This window comes from Chanodichthys erythropterus, chromosome 4 (genome assembly GCF_024489055.1).
Source record: "Chanodichthys erythropterus isolate Z2021 chromosome 4, ASM2448905v1, whole genome shotgun sequence".
Classification (NCBI taxonomy): Eukaryota; Metazoa; Chordata; class Actinopteri; order Cypriniformes; family Xenocyprididae; genus Chanodichthys; species Chanodichthys erythropterus.
Genome location: NC_090224.1, coordinates 11,656,386 through 11,675,862, shown reverse-complemented (window position 1 = coordinate 11,675,862; position 19,477 = coordinate 11,656,386). Strand labels below are relative to the sequence as shown.

General features: G+C 39.4%; 1 protein-coding gene across 3 annotated transcripts in view; it reads left to right on the top strand.

Moving 5' to 3' along the window:
- The window catches only part of hmcn1 (hemicentin 1), a 91,514-nt gene that overhangs the window by 36,616 nt on the left and 35,421 nt on the right, over window positions 1-19,477 (top strand). For all 3 annotated transcript variants that reach the window (XM_067384101.1, XM_067384099.1, XM_067384102.1), the window contains exons 12-35: window positions 730-871; window positions 964-1,091; window positions 1,286-1,399; window positions 1,503-1,661; window positions 2,700-2,891; window positions 3,292-3,387; window positions 6,759-6,886; window positions 7,024-7,168; window positions 8,049-8,161; window positions 8,455-8,614; window positions 8,786-8,963; window positions 9,415-9,542; window positions 13,727-13,993; window positions 14,093-14,188; window positions 14,771-14,965; window positions 15,062-15,192; window positions 16,021-16,168; window positions 16,277-16,403; window positions 16,956-17,110; window positions 17,230-17,508; window positions 17,836-18,117; window positions 18,694-18,802; window positions 18,893-19,062; window positions 19,253-19,407. In XM_067384101.1, coding sequence (XP_067240202.1) covers window positions 730-871; window positions 964-1,091; window positions 1,286-1,399; window positions 1,503-1,661; window positions 2,700-2,891; window positions 3,292-3,387; window positions 6,759-6,886; window positions 7,024-7,168; window positions 8,049-8,161; window positions 8,455-8,614; window positions 8,786-8,963; window positions 9,415-9,542; window positions 13,727-13,993; window positions 14,093-14,188; window positions 14,771-14,965; window positions 15,062-15,192; window positions 16,021-16,168; window positions 16,277-16,403; window positions 16,956-17,110; window positions 17,230-17,508; window positions 17,836-18,117; window positions 18,694-18,802; window positions 18,893-19,062; window positions 19,253-19,407 — 3,797 coding nt within the window. The remainder of the gene's footprint in view (window positions 1-729; window positions 872-963; window positions 1,092-1,285; window positions 1,400-1,502; window positions 1,662-2,699; window positions 2,892-3,291; window positions 3,388-6,758; window positions 6,887-7,023; window positions 7,169-8,048; window positions 8,162-8,454; window positions 8,615-8,785; window positions 8,964-9,414; window positions 9,543-13,726; window positions 13,994-14,092; window positions 14,189-14,770; window positions 14,966-15,061; window positions 15,193-16,020; window positions 16,169-16,276; window positions 16,404-16,955; window positions 17,111-17,229; window positions 17,509-17,835; window positions 18,118-18,693; window positions 18,803-18,892; window positions 19,063-19,252; window positions 19,408-19,477) is intronic.

Genomic DNA, 19,477 nt, shown 5'->3' with positions numbered 1-19,477 from the left:
TTGACATAACTTACATGACTTTTCCTGGTCTAGAATCACCCTTTTAAAATAAGGTTTCCTCATAAATCCAGGTTTTCTAAGACTGGAAATCCTGGTTCTTCAAAGACAAGTAAAATGAAATAATAATTAGCTTGATTTTTAGTTATCTTGTATTATCTTAAATAATTTAAAGTCATATTTAGGCCCCCTTTGAAGTTTGATGAGGCCTTTTAGTGGACCCAGGCCCCCTGGTTGAGAACCACTGCATTGCTATGTTTGCATTACATAACCAGCTCGATATGTATATCTTTTCTAATCCAATAAACTTGCTCGCTAACTCACCTGATACAGCATTACGTTTTTGAAGCAGAGCTCTCGGTTACGATTCACGATAAAAGAGATCGATCTAAAATGGCAAATAAAAAATTCTCATGTTGGCATCTGAGGTAAGGTAGGGTTTAGTGTAGTGGTATGTGATTTAGCATTAGACGTTTTGTTCCACTCACCGCACATATAATTTACGAACTGCTGCAATAAATGAAAAAAACATAAAATTTTGCCAGATTCACCTTCATTTGTTTCGGATAAAACTAAACATGCTTTTTTTTTAGTTCACTGGACATTTCACTTTGAAAGTGTCCTGAAAAGTGCAAGAAGCAATTACATTTCATTTTGTAGAACTTGTTTTAGAAACAGCTGGTCCATTTGGTTATGTTATCAAATGTCATGATCACCTCATTTTCATAATAGAACCACCCGTGGTGACGGTTGAGCCTCGAAACCAGACGTTCCGCACCGGTCAGGAAGTTTGGATCAGGTGTTCAGCTAAAGGCTACCCCTCACCCATGGTGGTGTGGATACACAATGATATGTTCATTATGGGCTCCAGCAGGTAACAAACACAACAGTCTTACTTGTGAAGCAAGCCTCTCTTTGTTAGCCTTTACTCTAGTGTTCCTAGCTTGTTGTGCTTTACTCACCCAGGCACAGAATGACTCCTGATGGCACGCTGGTCATCAGGAACATGGGGCCGAAGGATGCTGGGACATACGGATGCTTGGCGAGTAATGTGGCTGGAACAGACACTAAAACAGCCTTTGTCAGCTACATCGGTCAGTAAAGAGATAAATTATGTAACCACTAAATGAAAGCAAAAAATCCCAAACCAAAGGTATAAAATGTTATTTTTTTTACCGCTAAACTTCTCACAACTCTGAATAACTGAGACATTTGACTTATTCAGTCCCACCCTGTGGTTATACTGTAGTCTTTAATTAAGTTTCCTGTGATCTTTTCCCCTCTGTAGAGTCTCCACAGGTGACAGTCCCTCACTCTGACCTGCTGATTGGTCTAGGACAAACAACCATTATGGAGTGCAGGGTCACGGGAGTTCCACATCCTGAAGTCTTGTGGTACAAAGGTCAGCTAGTGTCCTCCTAAACCTCTGGACATCCTACTGTCATTTATGCACTTACTCTTTTGTGGCACTGTCAGCCCCAATGTACTGTATGTTTGATCTTCAGGTGACATGCAGCTAAAGCCATCTGCGGTTTTAAGTATGGACCCTCAGCGTGGCACTCTGAGCATTCAGCAGACTCTGGACATGCATGCAGGAGAGTACACGTGTGTGGCAGTGAACTCAGCCGGCTCTGCACAGGGGTACATCAAGCTGGACGTGGGCTGTAAGGCTATATTACATACCCTTCCTCCAAATTAGGGTTCCCCCACCTCCAAAATTCTCTGATTAAATAACCGTTACAGTAATCACTGTTGATTTACAGTGTTACATACTTTTAATACATTTCAGTGTAGTAGAGACTGTGAGATATTTAGCTGAGCTCATAAGTGGAGGGTGAATCAACTCTGGGGTGAGGCTAAGGAGATGTGCACCTACACATCGCAATGTAAATTCTCCAGATAAATTATTTGTTATCAGGGAATCTACACTCACAAATCACTGTTTTTTTAACAGATAAGCAAGCATACCGGATGTAGGATTTGGTATGGCAGAAAGTGCACAAAGAGCACTTCGTTTATAGTAATCACTAAAAGCTCTCATTCAGTTCATAGCAATCTCCAGTGTTCTGTTATAATCAAGCTGACTGCACAATGAATCTCTTATTTACATTATGTCTTTGTTTGCAATGAGAGGATTTGCCACCGTTTTGAGGGGTGAGTGGATTCTAACGTAAACACCTCTCTGATTGGCCATTGCATTCAAGAAATCAAAAGATATGTTTGTGATTGGCTACATTGCACAATGCTGCAATAACACGCTGTAAATAGAAACCTATGACGCTTTCCAGAGCTCAAACATGGATACGTACCAAATTGTTTGGCAAATTGGTTTCACCAATATGCTATTATTACAAAGAAAACTAACCCTAGACCAGGAGTTATGGGCAACTTTTGCCTTTAAAAGCAATCAGAAGCAGCAGCAGGCAGTGGTTTTAGTAAGTAAATTAAATTGTAAGTAAGTAAGTCTCAAGTCTGTGGCCAGGGGAAGCCTTGCACATGCTCTGTCTATGGCTGAACTTTACTTTCTTTTAGCTTTGGTTGAAATTAACTTGATATTGTATTTTTTGGATGAACACATTTTTTTTTTAATGCGACTAATGCCTTCAATTGCCTATTGAAGTCCCCTACTGTATGTATAAATGAATCAGGCTACTGTTTTGTTCTTTATTAATAGCTTTCAAACTTTTAACTGTGTTCCACAGCTGCTCCTCAGTTCACACAAAAGCCGTCAGATTTTTCTGCTGATATCGGCACGAACGTCACCTTGCCGTGTCATGCACGAGGTCACCCAGAACCTCAGCTCTCCTGGAGACGAGAGGACAATGTCGCACTCTTCTCTCACCGTGGTCCCAGTACTATCACTCAAAAAACTGCTGGGGACCTTTTCATCACCAGTCAGTGCTACTCTTTTTTCTCTCTCTCTTCACCTGAGTTTTTATCAACCAATAACTGCTATTATTCATAATTTTTATACTATAATATTAATTTATTTAACACAAGAAATGTTTTCAAAGAAATTCAGCACTGGATGCACTAAAACCTTTTAAACTGTTAATATTTTTTCTTTTTAATTATTTATTTATTTTTTATATATATTTATTAATAAAATGGATGAATGAAGAAAGAATATTTTCAGAGAAATTCAGCATTGGATGCTGTTAAACTGTAAATATTTTTGTGTATTGCATTTAGTAACATTTCTTCTTTCTTTTTTTCATTATTTATACAATTAGTGTTTTTATTAATTTTACAAATTGCAAAAGTTCACATGATTTTCTGTCCTTTGCCTTTTAGACCTTTGGGTAGAGGATGAGACCACCTATGTGTGTGAAGCTCAAAACCACTTTGGCAAAATCCAAGCCAAGGCCAAAGTCACTGTCACTGGACTCGGTATGAAATAAATCTTCAGTTATAACTGCAGCATATGTTTCTTGTTTATGCTGATCCTTCTGTCAGCAGCTCACTTGAAGGAAGAAGCTGGTGTGGGATATTAATTGTTTTGCACTTCCTTTATCTTAGTCACATGTACATTTTCTTGGCCTGAGGCCCATAAGCTTTAGTTTGCGATGTTTGGGTCCATATGAATTTACAGTAAAAGGCTCAGGGGTACATGTGTTTTTGGTTAAGAGAGATAGGATGCTATAATAGAAGGCCAACACCAGAGTTAGTTCAAATTCTCTGTGGCGAGGGCTAACCACACCAGATGTGAACACTAAAACATCCATATTGCATTGCAGTGTGTATATAACCGTTATTAGATTACATTTATGTATTTGTTTAGTTACATTGTGGATGTTAGGCGGGAGTGTATTTCCATGTGCGTGGCAGAACTTTTGAGATTATAGAGTATAGCAGCATTTTAAACTTTTAAACACCATTTCATCATATGGGCTGATTTTAAGCCTGATTTTACCTAAAATTATTAAAACATATGATAACATTTTGTCAGATTCTGACCCCCTTTTCTATATTGGAGTACATGTTGGTGCACTTTAGTAAGTTTAATTAATAACCTAATGTGTGTGTTTCAAGAGAAGGCAAAAAACACATTTCGATCAATACAATTTACACTGAGACTTAATAAAAGGCTTCTAAGTATAAGTATCATCCCAAAACCTCATTAAGGGTCAGTTGGTTTTGTCATGTTGAAGAACATATTGTGTGAGATCAGAAGTGTCTCCAGTGCAAGTATATCTCTGTGTGTGAGGGAGGGACTGTGTTTTTGTGGTCCTGTAAAAACAACATAACATCGAGTTGAAGCTAAAGGTCACTAATGAGGTCTCATAGCGTGTCAGCGTGTCTCAGCTGTCCCATAATTCTGCTCTGCTGAGTCCCAGTGACACTTTTTATGTGTGTTCCAAGGTATCCATGGAAATTTAGCAAGCAAAACACCAGAGGTGTGGCCAGTCCACTGAGTTTTCAGTGTCAGTGTTTCCAGTGGAGACTTAACCATCCTCTGTTTGATTGAATTAGGAAAATCACATCTAAAATGATCAGGTTTATTTTTAAAAAACATCTTCCTTTTCATGAGGTTAAAGGTTCACAGGATACATAATACCTCAGGTTTTGGTGTAAATTCCATTATTGTCAGTGTGGTATGTATAGTGGGTGGACTTTTTGAAAATATGGAGTATCTGTAGCATTCTCATATATGGTACTGTTCAAAAGTTTGGGATTGGTAGGATTTTGTAACATTATAAATGTCTTCACTGCCACTTTAATGCAACCTTATTGAATAAAAGTATTAATTTCGTGAAAAAAAAAAAGCTGCAAGCAGCATTTACCGGGGTTCAAGCACTTTAAGGCCACTTTTTAAGGTATTATATTTTATTTAGCAAGCATGTAATCACTTAGATCATAGATGAAAAAGACCATTTACAGCCAATAAAGGCAATTCAGTAAGGAAAAATATGGTTTTTAAGGTTTTTTTGACAGTTATAGCGCCACCTATTGCCTGATCTCCACCACTTTTTTTGGGTGTCCTCAGATTGTGTCCATACATATGTGTGCCAATTGTGGTGATAATATCTCATTACGTTTTGAAGTTATAGACACTTATATATAAGATATCGTAAAAAATGACCCATGAAAGACTTTGATTGGACTTTTTTGCCACTTCCTATCAAAATTTTGACATTTGGGCTTTAATGTTTAATAAACCAACTTAGGTTCCGTGTTTCCTACGCTGGTTTCGTCTCGATCGGACTAACGGTTTCAAAGATATTCACAAAAGTTTTTTAAGCGCTACATCACAATGTAGCACAAACCATAGGGCTAAACCTAAGGAGTCTAAAGACATGACCGTGAAAATAAGTCGACCACATCCAAAATTATGTACATTTTCATCTAAAAAGTTTTTTCACAATTATAGCGCCACCTATGGTCCGATCTACACAAAGATTAGTGTGCTTCTTTAGAGTCATATGCTACATGTGTTCACCTATTTTTATGAAGTTTTTGTTTAGGTTTTATAGGTTTTTGGGTAAATTTAGCCACACCCATTTTCTAAATGACCCAGTTATAGTGACCCAAAGGGTAAAGTTCAACTTTTTTTTGATAACTTTTTATCTAGAGAGTCCATTGAATTGTTCTACACTGGTTTCGTTCCGATCGGGCAAAAAACCTAGGACTAGTTCGCAAAAGTAGGTTTTTCCACATATTTGTGAATAATTAATGAACGATTTGATTGACAGCATTTGAGGCAAAGTTGTTCAGCATGAGGAGATCTATCATATGATATGCATATTGTGTGGTTTTGTGAAACACCACATGATTACTGAGGCGTAAAACTCGTTAGCGCCAACTTGTGGCCAATTTCTTTCAAAATTCTTACAGACCTCTAGGACCATGAGTCGAACATGCCCACAGAGTTTCGTTCCGATTGGCCTCCGTTAACCTTATCTAATAGGTGCTTCATTGGCCGATGGCGGCCATGTTTTTTGAGATACGCCAATGTCCTCATAGACTTTCATGCCCCCTTGGACCAAAACACAGCATGCCAAATTTCAAGTCAATTAGACTAACGGTTGCATAGTTACAGATGTTTTCATGTTTTGTTCAAGTTATTGCGCCACCTAGTGTCCAATCGATGCGATTTTTTTTATCGTGACGAAAGATTGAGCCCATACACATGTGTACCAAGTTTGGTTCAAATATCTCATTTTTTTTCTCGAGTTATAGCCATTTTAGTAAAAGTGGCTCCGCCTTCATCATACGTTTTGGGGCCTCTTAGCGACCGTGAATCAAAATTTCTACTTTTTTTTGATAACTTTTGATAGTCAGACTCCAGAGAACATTTCTGCACTGGTTTGGTTCCGATCGGGCAAAAAACCAGGGACTAGTTCGCAAAAGTAGCTTTTGGACAAAATTCAAAATGGCGGAAAAATTTGCATACCGGAAATGAAATTGAAGATATACATTTTGTCCGTCTTGAGACAAGGATTACAGTGATATAAGACACTTGAGTCTAGGACAATCGGTCTAGGAGTTATTAGCCGTTTCGCGTTTTTGATCGCTGTAGCGCCACTTATTGGCCAATTTGGTCATAACTTCTGAGGTTCTCCCCAAATTGAGGACTATCATTTGACCAAGTTTCAAGTCTCTAGCACTTACGGTTTAGGCTGCATGATCAGTTTTAGTGGAGAAAAAAAAACAAAAAAAAAAAACGAACTTGCCCTAAACTTTTGAACGTATATTTGTGTAATGCTTCCATAAAATGCTTCCTGTATATTACCATCCTAATATGTGTATTTTGTGTGCAGTGTCTCCTTTGATAGCTCTAAGTCCCACAGTGGTCAGTGTAATAGAGGACCAGCAGGTCACTCTCCCTTGTGTCTTACTTGCTGGAAACCCCCTTCCTGAGAGACACTGGCTACATGACAATGGCTTGGTGAGTTAACACATATTCACATGCACAAACACATAGGCCCTGAAGTCTGTGCATTTCATGTCATCATTAAATATTTTTACACAGTCACAATAATTAAACATGATTTAAATGTTTGCTTGTGTGTGACCATATGTCAGGTTACATCAAGTCCATATGTGACCGTGAGACGTGATGGTAGTCTACATATAGAACGGGTCAGTCAGCAGGATAGGGGGCAATACACCTGTTTGGCTGAAAACGTGGTGGGATCCAGCAACCGCACCACCATACTTAATGTCTACGGTAAGACGTAAAACAATAATGAAATACACTACCATTCAAAAGTTTGGGGTCATTAACATTTTTTTAAGAAATAAATACTTTTATTCAGCAAGGATGTATTAAATTGATCAAAGAATTCTAATAATGCTGAAAATAAATGCTGTTCGTTTGAACGTTCTACTCTCAAAGAATACTGAAAAACATGTATCACGGTTTCCACAAAAATATAAAATATTTCATCAGATCTATGCTTTAAAAGATAATGCAGAATCAGGCCAGTTGTAAAGGATTTATTTTCTGTGGATCCAGACCACTATGACATAGCCCAGTCTTCTGCTTCCTCCCTTCCATTACTGTATACAATAAGCCTTTATTTCCCTCTGCCCCACAACAGATGCCTTCATCATTCATTCATTTGAGAATTAAAAACAGAACCAGCAGTGTGAGCAGAGCACTTCTGCAGAGAAATAACAGAGAGACAAAAACTCTCATTTTTCAAATGCAATCAGCCTTAAGGAAGCAGTCTAACTTCAACGATGGAAATCAGTTAGGCCAAGTGAAAGTCTGAGACTACATTATTATAAGATAGAGCAGTGGTTCCCAGTCCTGGTCCTGGAGGCACCCCAACACTACACATTTTGTATGGCTCCTTAATCAAACACTCCTGATCCAGGTCATCAGTTCATTAGTAGATACTCCAAGACCTGAAAAGGGTGTGTCAGAAAAAGGAGACATGCAAAATGTGAAGTGTTGGGATGCCTCCAGGACCAGGATTGGAAACCAATGAGATAGAGTGCATGGCCTCTACAGTATCCTAAAACTGTTGAAATGCCTCCTGTGTAGTGTTGCAGTGTCCTTGCTTATCCTCAACCAATTGTTTCTAAATTTTTTTTCTCTCCAGTGATGCCCACTATTCAACACGGCCCTCAAGTATTCAGTACCATTGAAGGGACTCCCATTTCTCTGCCGTGTCGTGCACATGGAGTTCCCAAACCAGATATCACTTGGTCTAAGGTACACGTGTCTCATTCGGGTTTTCATTTTAAATGTAATTTTTAATTAATATTTTTTTATTTTTTTATTAGGTAGCATAATAATGGTAGGGATTTTTTTTTCAAAATCCTAAAACTTTTCAGATCACATTGTTTTGTTAGGTGCTTGTTTGATATTTCGACTTCTTAAATTTTACATGTACATACAAAACCACTAAAATTGCAGGTTTTCTGTAATTTAGCAGGCTCATCATTTCAGCCTCAAATTTCACCCTGATGTTGCTATTAAATTAATGTGTGATGATGTTTCCTCAGCGAGGGGAGTTGCTGGATCTGACTGGCAGTGTGTTTTCACTGGGTGAGGATGGCAGTCTTTACATTGTCTCCCCCAGTGGTGAAGAGTCTGGCGAGTTTGTGTGCACAGCCACCAATGCTGCCGGATACAGCTCCAGAAAGGTCCAGCTCACTGTCTACGGTTAGAGCAGCTTGATCACTACTTGATCATTTTTACCGGTCTTCTGAGGTTCTTAGATTCTGTAAAATGTCTCTTTTCTTCAGCTTTGTTTGTTTCCTGTGTGTTAGTTTGGTGCATCCTCCAATCTCACCCTGTTGTACTTGTATACTATATGTCTTTGTAAACGTGTAGTGAAGCCCAGGCCAAGCATTGTTGGTGGAGTAGAGATACAGAATAATTCAGACAAGCTGTTGGAGATGTCAGTAACAGTGGGTGATGATGTAACACTGCCATGTGAGGTGGAGAGCATACCTCCTCCCATCATCACCTGGGCCAAAGACAAGCAGCTCATCTCCCCCTTCTCTCCCAGGTATCAATATTGCTCATGTCTCTGTGTTTTACTGTTGTCAAAAGTGATACCAAGTCAGTACTGAAATTTTAAAATGTGAATTTAAAAGCTTTGTATGCATTGTTTTTCAATTGGTGTATGGAATCAAATCTCATTGTACATGCATTTTATAGATAAGACTCTTGAATCTTTTAAACCTTATAAAGCTTGTATGCAGGTAGCTTGCTTTTTTCTGCATTCTTTTTCATGGGCTGATGTTTACTGTAAAGCCTAGAGGAAGAAAGACTGCGGTCAGATAAAAATTACACAGTAATTAAACTCTCTATTTTCAGCTGACCATGAAAGTAAACAGAGGTATAATTTCGGACGCTTCTCTGTAAACCGGGAGCACCTGTGTGGTTTTACACACAGTATGTTAAAGAACATTTTAGTCTCTTTAGCCTCCTTTCTAATGTGGCCTCTTCTTTCATAGACACATTCAGCTGCCATCCGGCTCCATGAGGATCACAGAAACACGTGTGACTGACAGTGGCATGTACCACTGTGTGGCTACCAACATAGCCGGAAACTTCACTCAGACAGTCAAACTCAGCGTGCTGGGTAAGAGAAACAGAACACATTTATTTACTTGGATGATCTCACAATGTATGCTTGCAGGTGAAATTCAAAGCAACAACAGTTTTATCTCATGCAATTGAAGTTCTTATGAGCACACATCAGCCCGGAGGTGGTAAAAAACAGGTCTCATCTGTTTAAATGAATCACTTTGCCACATTGGTTTTGCGGTGACATCAGGCTTCAATCAGCTGTATTTTAATACACATCATGAGTTGATTTCAAGTGCTCTGCTTGTACCCACAACTATCAAATAAATTTCAACTGAAAACCGCATGTAGAACAATGCTGCACGAGCATCATTAAATGACTGATTATTGCGTATTTGATAGTCAATTTCACATCATAGACCACATTCATCTCGGTAAGTACCTCCATGTGTTTTTGTTTCATACATGCTGATGTACATTTTCCCAGGGCAGGCACATATCAGAGCACTTTCGTAATTTGTTTTTCTGCTCAGTGTAGTTCATGCTAAGATCAATGCTTTGTTCAGACAGGTACCATTTTTACCATATATGACTCAAATTAGAGTTTAAACTCTAGGTTTGGCGGGGGCTTTGGGTGTAGTGTGAGCAGTCAGAGTACCGCCAACATGTGAGAAGTGAACATATGTGCGTACCGGCCAATACACAATGTAGAATGCCTGTAGCTTTGTAAATGATCGAGTTGAGACCCATGCATGTGGTATTCACTATATACTAAATGATGAAGTAGTGATTGATCAAGCAGTTATTTTCGAGTATTTTTCATTTGATTTGCATTTGAGGGTTTTTCGTTGGTAGCACTCTGCCTTTCGGTGCTATCCGGTGGCTGGTGCTGTGCTTCAAAAGTAGCTGTCTACGTAATTAATATTCATTCAGTTGTTTTAACTGTTTGTTCATTTTAATTGTATATTATACTCCTTCAGTTCAATCCATCAGCCATTGTAGATATATTTTTCTCATTTGTGAGATTTTCATTGGAATTGCCAGTCAGTTCTACCCAGAGGAATCGTATTAGTATTTTTTTTTTGCTTCTTTAACCTCACTCCGCTTGACTTAAAACCTTTTACAGTACTATCTGAAGGGTTGTTAATGGCTTACAGCTTGATTGCCATTGGTTTCCCACTGGTTGGTTGTCCTAATAATCTTCTCCCGGACAATGGTCATAATACTTGCCCATAGTCTTTGGGTATTCAACATCTCTCAAGGACCCGTGTCTGCACTGCAGTGTTTTGCCCATGTCAGATCAACGGCTCCGTCTTGCTGAGTTAGATGACTACTGGAGTACACTGTAAGAAAACCTTGAGAGACCTTCCATTTGTTCCCGGGCAACCCTTTGGGCCTAATGTTCCCGAGCTGTTGGAAAAGAGAGGAAAGCTGTCGGAGGCCACTTGTCAGCGGACACAGGTATAGCACAACCCTATGTTTAGGATACCGGCGGTTCAGACTCGGCATTGCTATGCCACGCTGTAGCAATGTTCGTTCGTTGGGTCTCTCTCAGGAAATGTTCGCTGTTAGAAAAGGGAGCAATAGAAAGAGTTCATCCACTCATTCAATTTTATCAACATATTTTCTTGTTCCTAAGAAGTATTCTTTGGGGACAGGCTTCTTTGTGCCCCCACAAAATAGCAGGCTGTGCAAGACAGTGCGTTTCATGTACTGTCAGTTAGCGAGTTGTGCTTGCGTTGGTTGCTGAGTGGCTTTAGGGTGGTCCTATATCCCAATCCTTCTTGTCTTTCAAAAGTCCTTCTTCCTCAGTTCATAAACCAGAGCATTGCGTTGGCCTCTTTTCAGACCTCTTCAGGGTTGTGTTTGAGTGCTCAAATTTTGTCTCCTGTTTGTGCCTTGAGATGTTATGTGGAGACTACCACTCAATTCAGATAGTCAGACCAGTTATTTGCCTGTTATGGTGAAGTAAAGATGGGTGCTTCTGTGTCAAAGCAGAGGTTGTCTAACTGAATAGTAGAGACAATTATGTTGAATTACAAGGCAGCAGGGAAACCAATGCCCTGGGGTCTAACTTGTCATTCCACTTGGGCAGGGGTAGGCAACATCAGTTCTGGCCATTGTCCTGCAGAGTTTAGTTCCAACCCTAATCAAACTCACCTGAAGAAGCTAATCAATGTCTTCAGGATTACTAAAGCTACAGGCAGGTGAGGTTTTTGTGCATATCCATGCACATTTGATAGTTTCATAAGATCAATGTTGCTGCTCATCATGTCATGAGTTCTGTGATTCTTCAGGAGTGGCCTTAATTTTTTTAAAAGGTGGGTGCAATTCCTCATTACTATGTTGGTAAGTGTCACCCACTAGTTTTTATACTGCATCTGGTAGTCAGTAGGAATGAAACAGATCACTAGTTACGCATATAACTGTGTGAGGCAGAGTGAGGAGCCAAAACAACCCTGACCCATCGAGGCATGGACTCCACTAGACTCCTGAAGGTGTGCTGTGGTATCTGGCACCAAGATGTTACTAGCAGATCCTTTAAGTCCTGTAAGTTGCAAGGTGGGGCCTCTATGGATTGGACTTGTTTGTTCAGCACATCCCACAGATGCTGAATTGGATTGAAATCTGGGGAATTTGGAGGCCAAGTCAATGCCTTAAACATTCCTGCTTTGTGGCAGGGCACATTATCCTGCTGAAAGAGGCCACAGCCACCAGGGAATACCATTTCCATGCAAGGGTTTAAATGGTCTGCAACAATGTTTAGGTAGGTGGTAAGTGTCAAAGTAACATCCACATGGATGGCAGGACCCAAGGTTTCCCAGCAGAACATTGCCCAAAGCATCACACTGCCTCAGCCGACTTGCCTTCTTCCCATAGTGCATCCTGGTGCCACGTGTTCCCCAGGTAAGTGACACACACACACACCCAGCCATCCATGTGATGAAAAATAAAACATGATTCATCAGACTAGGCCACCTTCTTCCGTTGCTCTGTGGTCCAGTTCTGATACTGTTGGACCTTTTGGTGGTGGACAGGGGTCAGCATGGGCACCCTGACTGTTCTGCCGCTATGCAGCCCCATACGCAACAAACTGTGATGCACTGTGTATTCTGACACTTTTCTATCAGAACCAGCATTAACTGGCAATTTGAGCTACAGTAGCTCGTCTGTTGGATTGGACCACATGGGCCAGCCTTCGCTCCCCACATGCATCATTGAGCCTTGGCCACCCATGAACCTGTCTCTGGTTCACCACTGTTGTTTACTTGGACCACTTTTGATAGATACTGACCACTGCAGACCGGGAACACCCCACGAGCTGCAGTTTTGGAGATGCTCTGATCCAGTTGTCTAGCCATCACAATTTGGCCCTTGTCAAACTCACTAAAATCCTTACGTTTGCCCATTTTTTTCCTGCTTCTAACACATCAAATTTAAGGACAAAATGTTTACTAGCTGCTTAATACTGTATATCCCACCCGCTAATAGGTGCCATGATGAAGAGATAATCATAATATATATTACATTAACTGCAATTAACCTAAATAGTATTGTGAAGCATAAACAAATATAGTTACTTAAATTAATTATGCTGCACAGTGACTGTGCACATTGAATGTGTTTACATTGATGTTAAGAGGCCAAGTGAGATTCATTGACATCCTAACAACCACATTTGAACTTCAGCAGGGCTGGCATGATGTATGAGAAAGCATGGAAGGAGAGATCAGCTGTGCCTCAGTCGCTCTGAGCGAAGAGTGATAATAATTATAGAGTCTTATAAACCATAAGCCACTCTCAGCACGCTCAGACACATCTGTAAGTGAAAATTGAATAGAGTTATCTATAATGACTACAATTAAACCCTTAGTCGTTTTAATCTTGAATTATAGTTTTCCGTAAAACTGTGAGCAGATACTTTAGCAGAACTGAGTCTGAGATTGAAAACTACACCAAAGGGGATTGAACTGTTTGATTTATCACAGCTACCAAATGTCTCATCAGAATGATTAACACCCAAAAAAGATGTGAGAAAATTATCAGTAACTTCCAAGGGCAAATAAGGGCAGGTTGCTATTTTTGTGCACAGCTTTGCCTCATGAGCAACAAATCACTTCAATTTACATGTTATGAAAAAATGTATTATCACTGCGTATGTTTAACACTTATGCAAGAGGATGTGTTTTCTACTTCAATCTACTCTTAATACCACTTTCTCTCTTTTTGCCCTCTCAGTTCCTCCCAGCATCCGTGCAGGTCCTCGAGCCATGAAAGTGCAGGTGGGACATGCCATAGACCTGCCCTGTGTCGCACAGGGAGTCCCAGAGCCCTCTGTGTCCTGGCTGAAGGATGGCGCTTCCTTGTTGGACGGGTCTCAGTACAGGATCTCAGATGGGGCTCTGACTCTGAATCAGGTGGGGCTTATGGATGAGGGCATCTATACCTGTGTGGCCTCCAACATCGCCGGACAAGATGAAGCCACTATTCAGCTACATGTACAAGGTTAGACAGCTGTTAGACAGCTGCATCTATAGTTGTGATTACAGCTATTTGGCTTTAAGTGCACTATAAATCTCATGTATTGCCTTCTTCCCTCCACAGTTCCTCCTGTGGTGGAGGTTTCCGAACCCCCTTTCAACAGCCCTTTACAGGAAAGAGTGGCTAACCAGCAGATTGCCTTCCCTTGTCCTGCCAAAGGTGAACCTGCACCTGAATAATCAGAAATCATTAATTTGATCAAAAATACAGTAAAAGTTAACTGTTTTTTGTTTTAATATATTTCAAAATGCAGAAGGTTGATATTGTTTGATAGATAAAAATTTAAAAGGACATTTATTTCATACAGAAATCTTTTTGTAACATTTATAAATGTATTTGCTTTTGATCATTTTAATGTATCCTTGCTAATTAAAAAAGTATTAATTTCTGTAAAAAAAAAAAAAAAATTATACTAACCCCCACACTTTTAAATGGTTGTGTATATTTTTTCCAAAACATTTTAATATATAAAAAGCCATGCAGAGAATGATGACACAATTAAATAGTTCAAGTTTTGAATCCCAGAACATCCCAGTCTTAAACTCATGAGCTGCAAGACAAGGAAGGATTGCAAATCTAGTCTAAAGTTGCCTTTGCCTTGAGGTAACATAATGTTCAAAAAATTGCATTAAAATCACTGTGATATTCACAGTATTGTTTAATTTAATATCACAAATGTTTTGTGAAAATGTTGTGTATTTATTAATTGTTACTCAATTCCCTTTGTTCTGTCTGTTGCAGGCACTCCTGAGCCAGTAATAAAGTGGTTTAGGAATGGTCAGGAGTTGACAGGGAATGAGCCAGGTGTGTCTATTTTGGAGGATGGCACACTTCTTATCCTGGCCTCAGTGTCCCCTATGGATAATGGGGAATACACTTGCATGGCTGTCAATGATGCTGGTACAACAGAGAAGAAATACCAGCTTAAGGTTAACGGTTAGTGTAACAGTTTAAAAATGTCTTAAGCTTGTTTCGCTTTCAGCACATTTCACAATCTTTCTCTTCTCTGTCTCCTCCTTCCCCTTTATCCAGTCCCACCTGATATTCGAGACAATGGCCTGCTGTCTAATGTCTCTGTAGTGATGAATCAACCGACCAACCTGGTGTGTGATGTCACAGGCACACCTGTACCTGTCATTACCTGGTACAAAGATGGAGTTGCGGTCAGTACTGCTGTTTATTAACTCACTCCTTGATGCGCAAAGCTTTTTCAAAGCAAATTCACATTGCCACCGTTTGTCCAAGGGTCTGATGATAACAATAACATGCAATGAAAATTGACCCCATTTACATTCTTTCTAAATGTTCATGGTGTTGTTGTACATAATCCATGCACACGATTGTTTAGAAGAAAAATAAATTAAAGGAAAAAAAACTTCTGAAGGAACCTTTTTGCAGACCTAACCAAGAACTGTAGTTCTTATTATAGACCTAACCAAGACTATGATTTAAAAAAAATAATAATAATAATATAAATGATGTAATAAAAAGATATATTGTAGCCTAATGTGTTATAATCCAGTCACTTCCCATTGGATAAAATCAAGTCATGCCATTTCACATTGTTAAATGTGCATAAACCAGTTAAAATAAGCCTAATGAGAAATAAAAGTGGTATTTCCTTCAATGAGGCCAATCACAAATTAGTTCCCTCCAATCACTGGGTTTGAGCTCCAAGAACAGGTCATAAAAACCCCACTGCTTCTCATAAATGTGCCTTTACAAGAATCAATTTCAGAATGTCAACAATTAGGAAATCTCTAATCACACTGCAGGGATTCAGATTTATGTTAGAATAGCAGATATTTCTAGGATTTTTTTCCACAAAAGATAATCATTATTAACACTTTTACTCTTTTTTGATATTATTTTTAGTTATTTATCTTATATATCGTCAATAAGTAGAGTAAAAATTCACTTGCAGTATTAAAGGAACTCTGTTAATGTTGTTGTTATTTATAATTTCTCAATAGCTTGTATCATTTAACCAGGTGGTTCCAAGCAGCGATGTGCAGATTCTGCAGAAGGGCAAAGCTCTCAAGCTGTTGAAAGCGGCTGTTGTAGATGCTGGACGTTACACCTGCAAGGCCATCAACATTGCTGGAAGCACAGAGAGAAACTTTTACTTAGATGTTTTGGGTAAGTTATTCTGTAATAACTTTCAGTTACTGTGAATTACGACATTAAGATTTTGGTCTTTTTACGAGCTGATATTACATCTTATTATATGGTCGTTCCTCTGTTTAGTTCCTCCTACAATCATTGGGACAGTTGGTTCACGTGACCTCTCTGTCGTGCTTAATCAGGAGATCATTCTGGAATGCAGGGTCAAGGGCGATCCTTTTCCCACAATTCAGTGGTACAAAGACAGGAAGTAAGTTACTTCAATAAGCTTTGTAAAGAAAACTTTATATATCTAATCCAGAAAAAACAGAGGGGTGAATTCACCAATTTGCACCACTTTTGCACTTATTCTCTAACCACCCAAAACCCAGTTAAACCAGGTACTAAATATAATAGTGCTTTGTCATGAGTAGTTCAATTTTTCGTCAGTGTTTCAAGAATAAACATCTTTACTCTTCAAATTATGCTAATCATAGATTCACAAAACTCCTGCCTGTTACAATTCATGTTGTGCTTTTACCACTCACGTAAAGCATGTAAATTAATTTTAGCATCCTCCATAACCCAGCACAGATGTTTGGGAAATGTGTCTTGCAAATTGCTTTCTTCACTATTGGGAATGTTTGCATCCTTACTTGATTTGCTTAATTCCTTTTGCTAATAAGGTGCTAAATCAACGCTGTGCCTCCAAATAAACACTAGCGGGGCGCAATTCATTATCAGAGAATTCCCCCCGATTCTTACATTTTGAAACAATACTAGGGGAATTTGCATTATTTGTCCTTTTCACTCTGTGTTTTAGGCCAGTGTTTTTGGGTGACCCCAATATTGAAGTTTCAAACAGAGGACAGCAGCTGAAGATAAAGAGTGCACGCTTAGGTGACCAGGCACGATACCAGTGTAGCGCCACCAATGCAGCAGGAAAGCAGTCCAAAGATTTTAACCTCAGTATTTTTGGTAATTTTACTCATAATTTCTTGGATTTTAAATATGGATTTCACTTCAAGAGAATTGAGAAAATTTTAAATACTGAATTTCCTGCCTTTTCTGTCTGTCCTTCCATTCTACCAACTCAGTGCCACCCAGCATTAAGGGAGGTAATGCGTCTTCTGAAGTGACAGTTCTGCTGGGTAATGTGGTGACTCTGGAATGTGAGGTACGGGGTGTGCCACTCCCTGCCATTACATGGTACAAGAACGGAGAGGTCATTCTGTCCAGCAGACTGACGCAGTATGTGGACCGAGGGCAGTTCCTTAAGATCTCAAGAGCTCAAGTGTCAGATGCTGGACAGTACACCTGTAAAGTCACCAGTGTGGCTGGCACTGCTGAGAAAATTTATGGACTGGATGTCTATGGTGAGGGCTTGCTAAAGAGTGCTTTAGTGTTTTGTTTTTTAAATTGTTATTAAGGTATATTGGTTTATTTTTTTAGACTTGTAATTTTATAAGAAAGGAATAAACAGAAAATCAAAACAAAGTAGTATAGAAGCTTATACCATTCAAAAGTTTGGGGTCAGTCAGATTAAAAAAAAACTTTTATTTAGCAAGGCTGCATTAATTTAATCAAAATTGATATTAAAGACTTTAAAGAAAAAATGCATGCAGATAATTTAATACTTTTGTGTAATTTAGTTTTAGCTTTTGGTAACATTTGTTTATGTGTCCTTTTTTGTCATCATTCAGTCCCCCCCTCCATCACTGCCAGTTCTGACGGTCCCACAGACATGAAGGTTGTGCTCAGTAAATCTCTGATTTTGGAGTGTGAAGCTGAAGGTCATCCTCCTCCCTCACTGACCTGGCTAAAGGATGGTTCACCGGTGGCTGCTAGAGAGAACCTGCGTGTTCTAGAGCAGGGTCGCAAAATCGAAATCCTCAGTGCGCTTCCATCTGATGCTGGTCGATATGTTTGTGTGGCTACCAGTGTTGCTGGAGAGAGGGAGATCAAATATGACGTCAGTGTCTTAGGTATAATGATACACATTGACTTTTTTTTAGTGCTCTGTTAAAATTCAAGACAAGTCTCCTGACCAGGGAGATAAAAAACACAAAGTACTTCTAAATCTTTTCAGGCATCTCATCCTTCACTATCCACATGAATCAGGAATTTCGATGTCTTTTGTTGTTGTGTGCATGAGCCCGACAGATCATGTCTCGACCTGCACATTTTTCTTCTAAACATCTGGACACCATTGCGGTCTTAATACATGCATCCAACAGACCGCTACATCAGACATTTGTGTTGCATCATTGGAATGAAATTGCAGGAAATCAACAGAAAAGTGTTTTATGAGCCAGTAAACTGGTTAACAACAAATGAAGGAAATGTATAAAAGATTAAGCAAGATTAAAGGGCAATGGTAGAGTCAGTATCCATGTGACCCAAGCATGTGGCATTCATTAACTCTGTGTGTGTTTTCATGATGTGAGTTTATCACGCATTATTTCAAAGACATGGTTGATTTGTGCATTGTTTGGTTTACAGTTCCGGAGATGCTGTAGTGTTTGACCATAATTTGTGTGTGTGTGTGTGTGTGTATTCAGTTCCTCCTGTTGTTGATGGGGCAAGTGACACCACAGATGCCACGGTCATCCTCAACAATATCCTAGAGCTGGACTGCTACGCTACAGGCACACCTACTCCAACTATTACGTGAGGACTTCAGTACATGCACAAATATTAATAACTGTAAATGCAGAATTGAAATGTCTCTCATCTGCATCTCTCTCTCTCTCTCTGTAGATGGTTAAAGGATGGTGTACCAGTAAGGCAGGGCGAAGGGGTGCGGATAACATCAAATGGTCGTCGATTGGTCATCTCTCGTGCTCAGGTGTCTGATACAGCACTCTTTCACTGTGTAGCGACCAACGAGGCTGGAGAACAAGAGAGAGAGTTTAAAGTGTCTGTACATGGTAATGATCATTATAGATTTTTATTTAACATCTGTCATTTTTTCTAATATTTTTATTTGATTTTTACATTACCTGCTCTCAGAGAGGAAGATCTAAGGTGACATTTCAGTTTCCTCAAAGTAACAAAAAAGTTACAGGTACATTTATAGTAAAATTGCATTGTTTTATTTCTTTAATATTTGTCTGTCAGTCCCCCCAGCTATCCGTTCTACCGGTCCAGCTGAGAGGTCAGTGGTCCTCCACACATCAATCAGCCTTCAGTGTGTGGTCAGTGGAATTCCACCTCCCAGCATTACATGGCTCAAAGATGGCCGTCCTGTGGACACAACACAAGAATTTCTGAAGGTCAGACTTTAAAGAATGACAAAAGCTTTTCAAAGAAAATTAATTGTTTGAGGAGGTTTACATAACCACA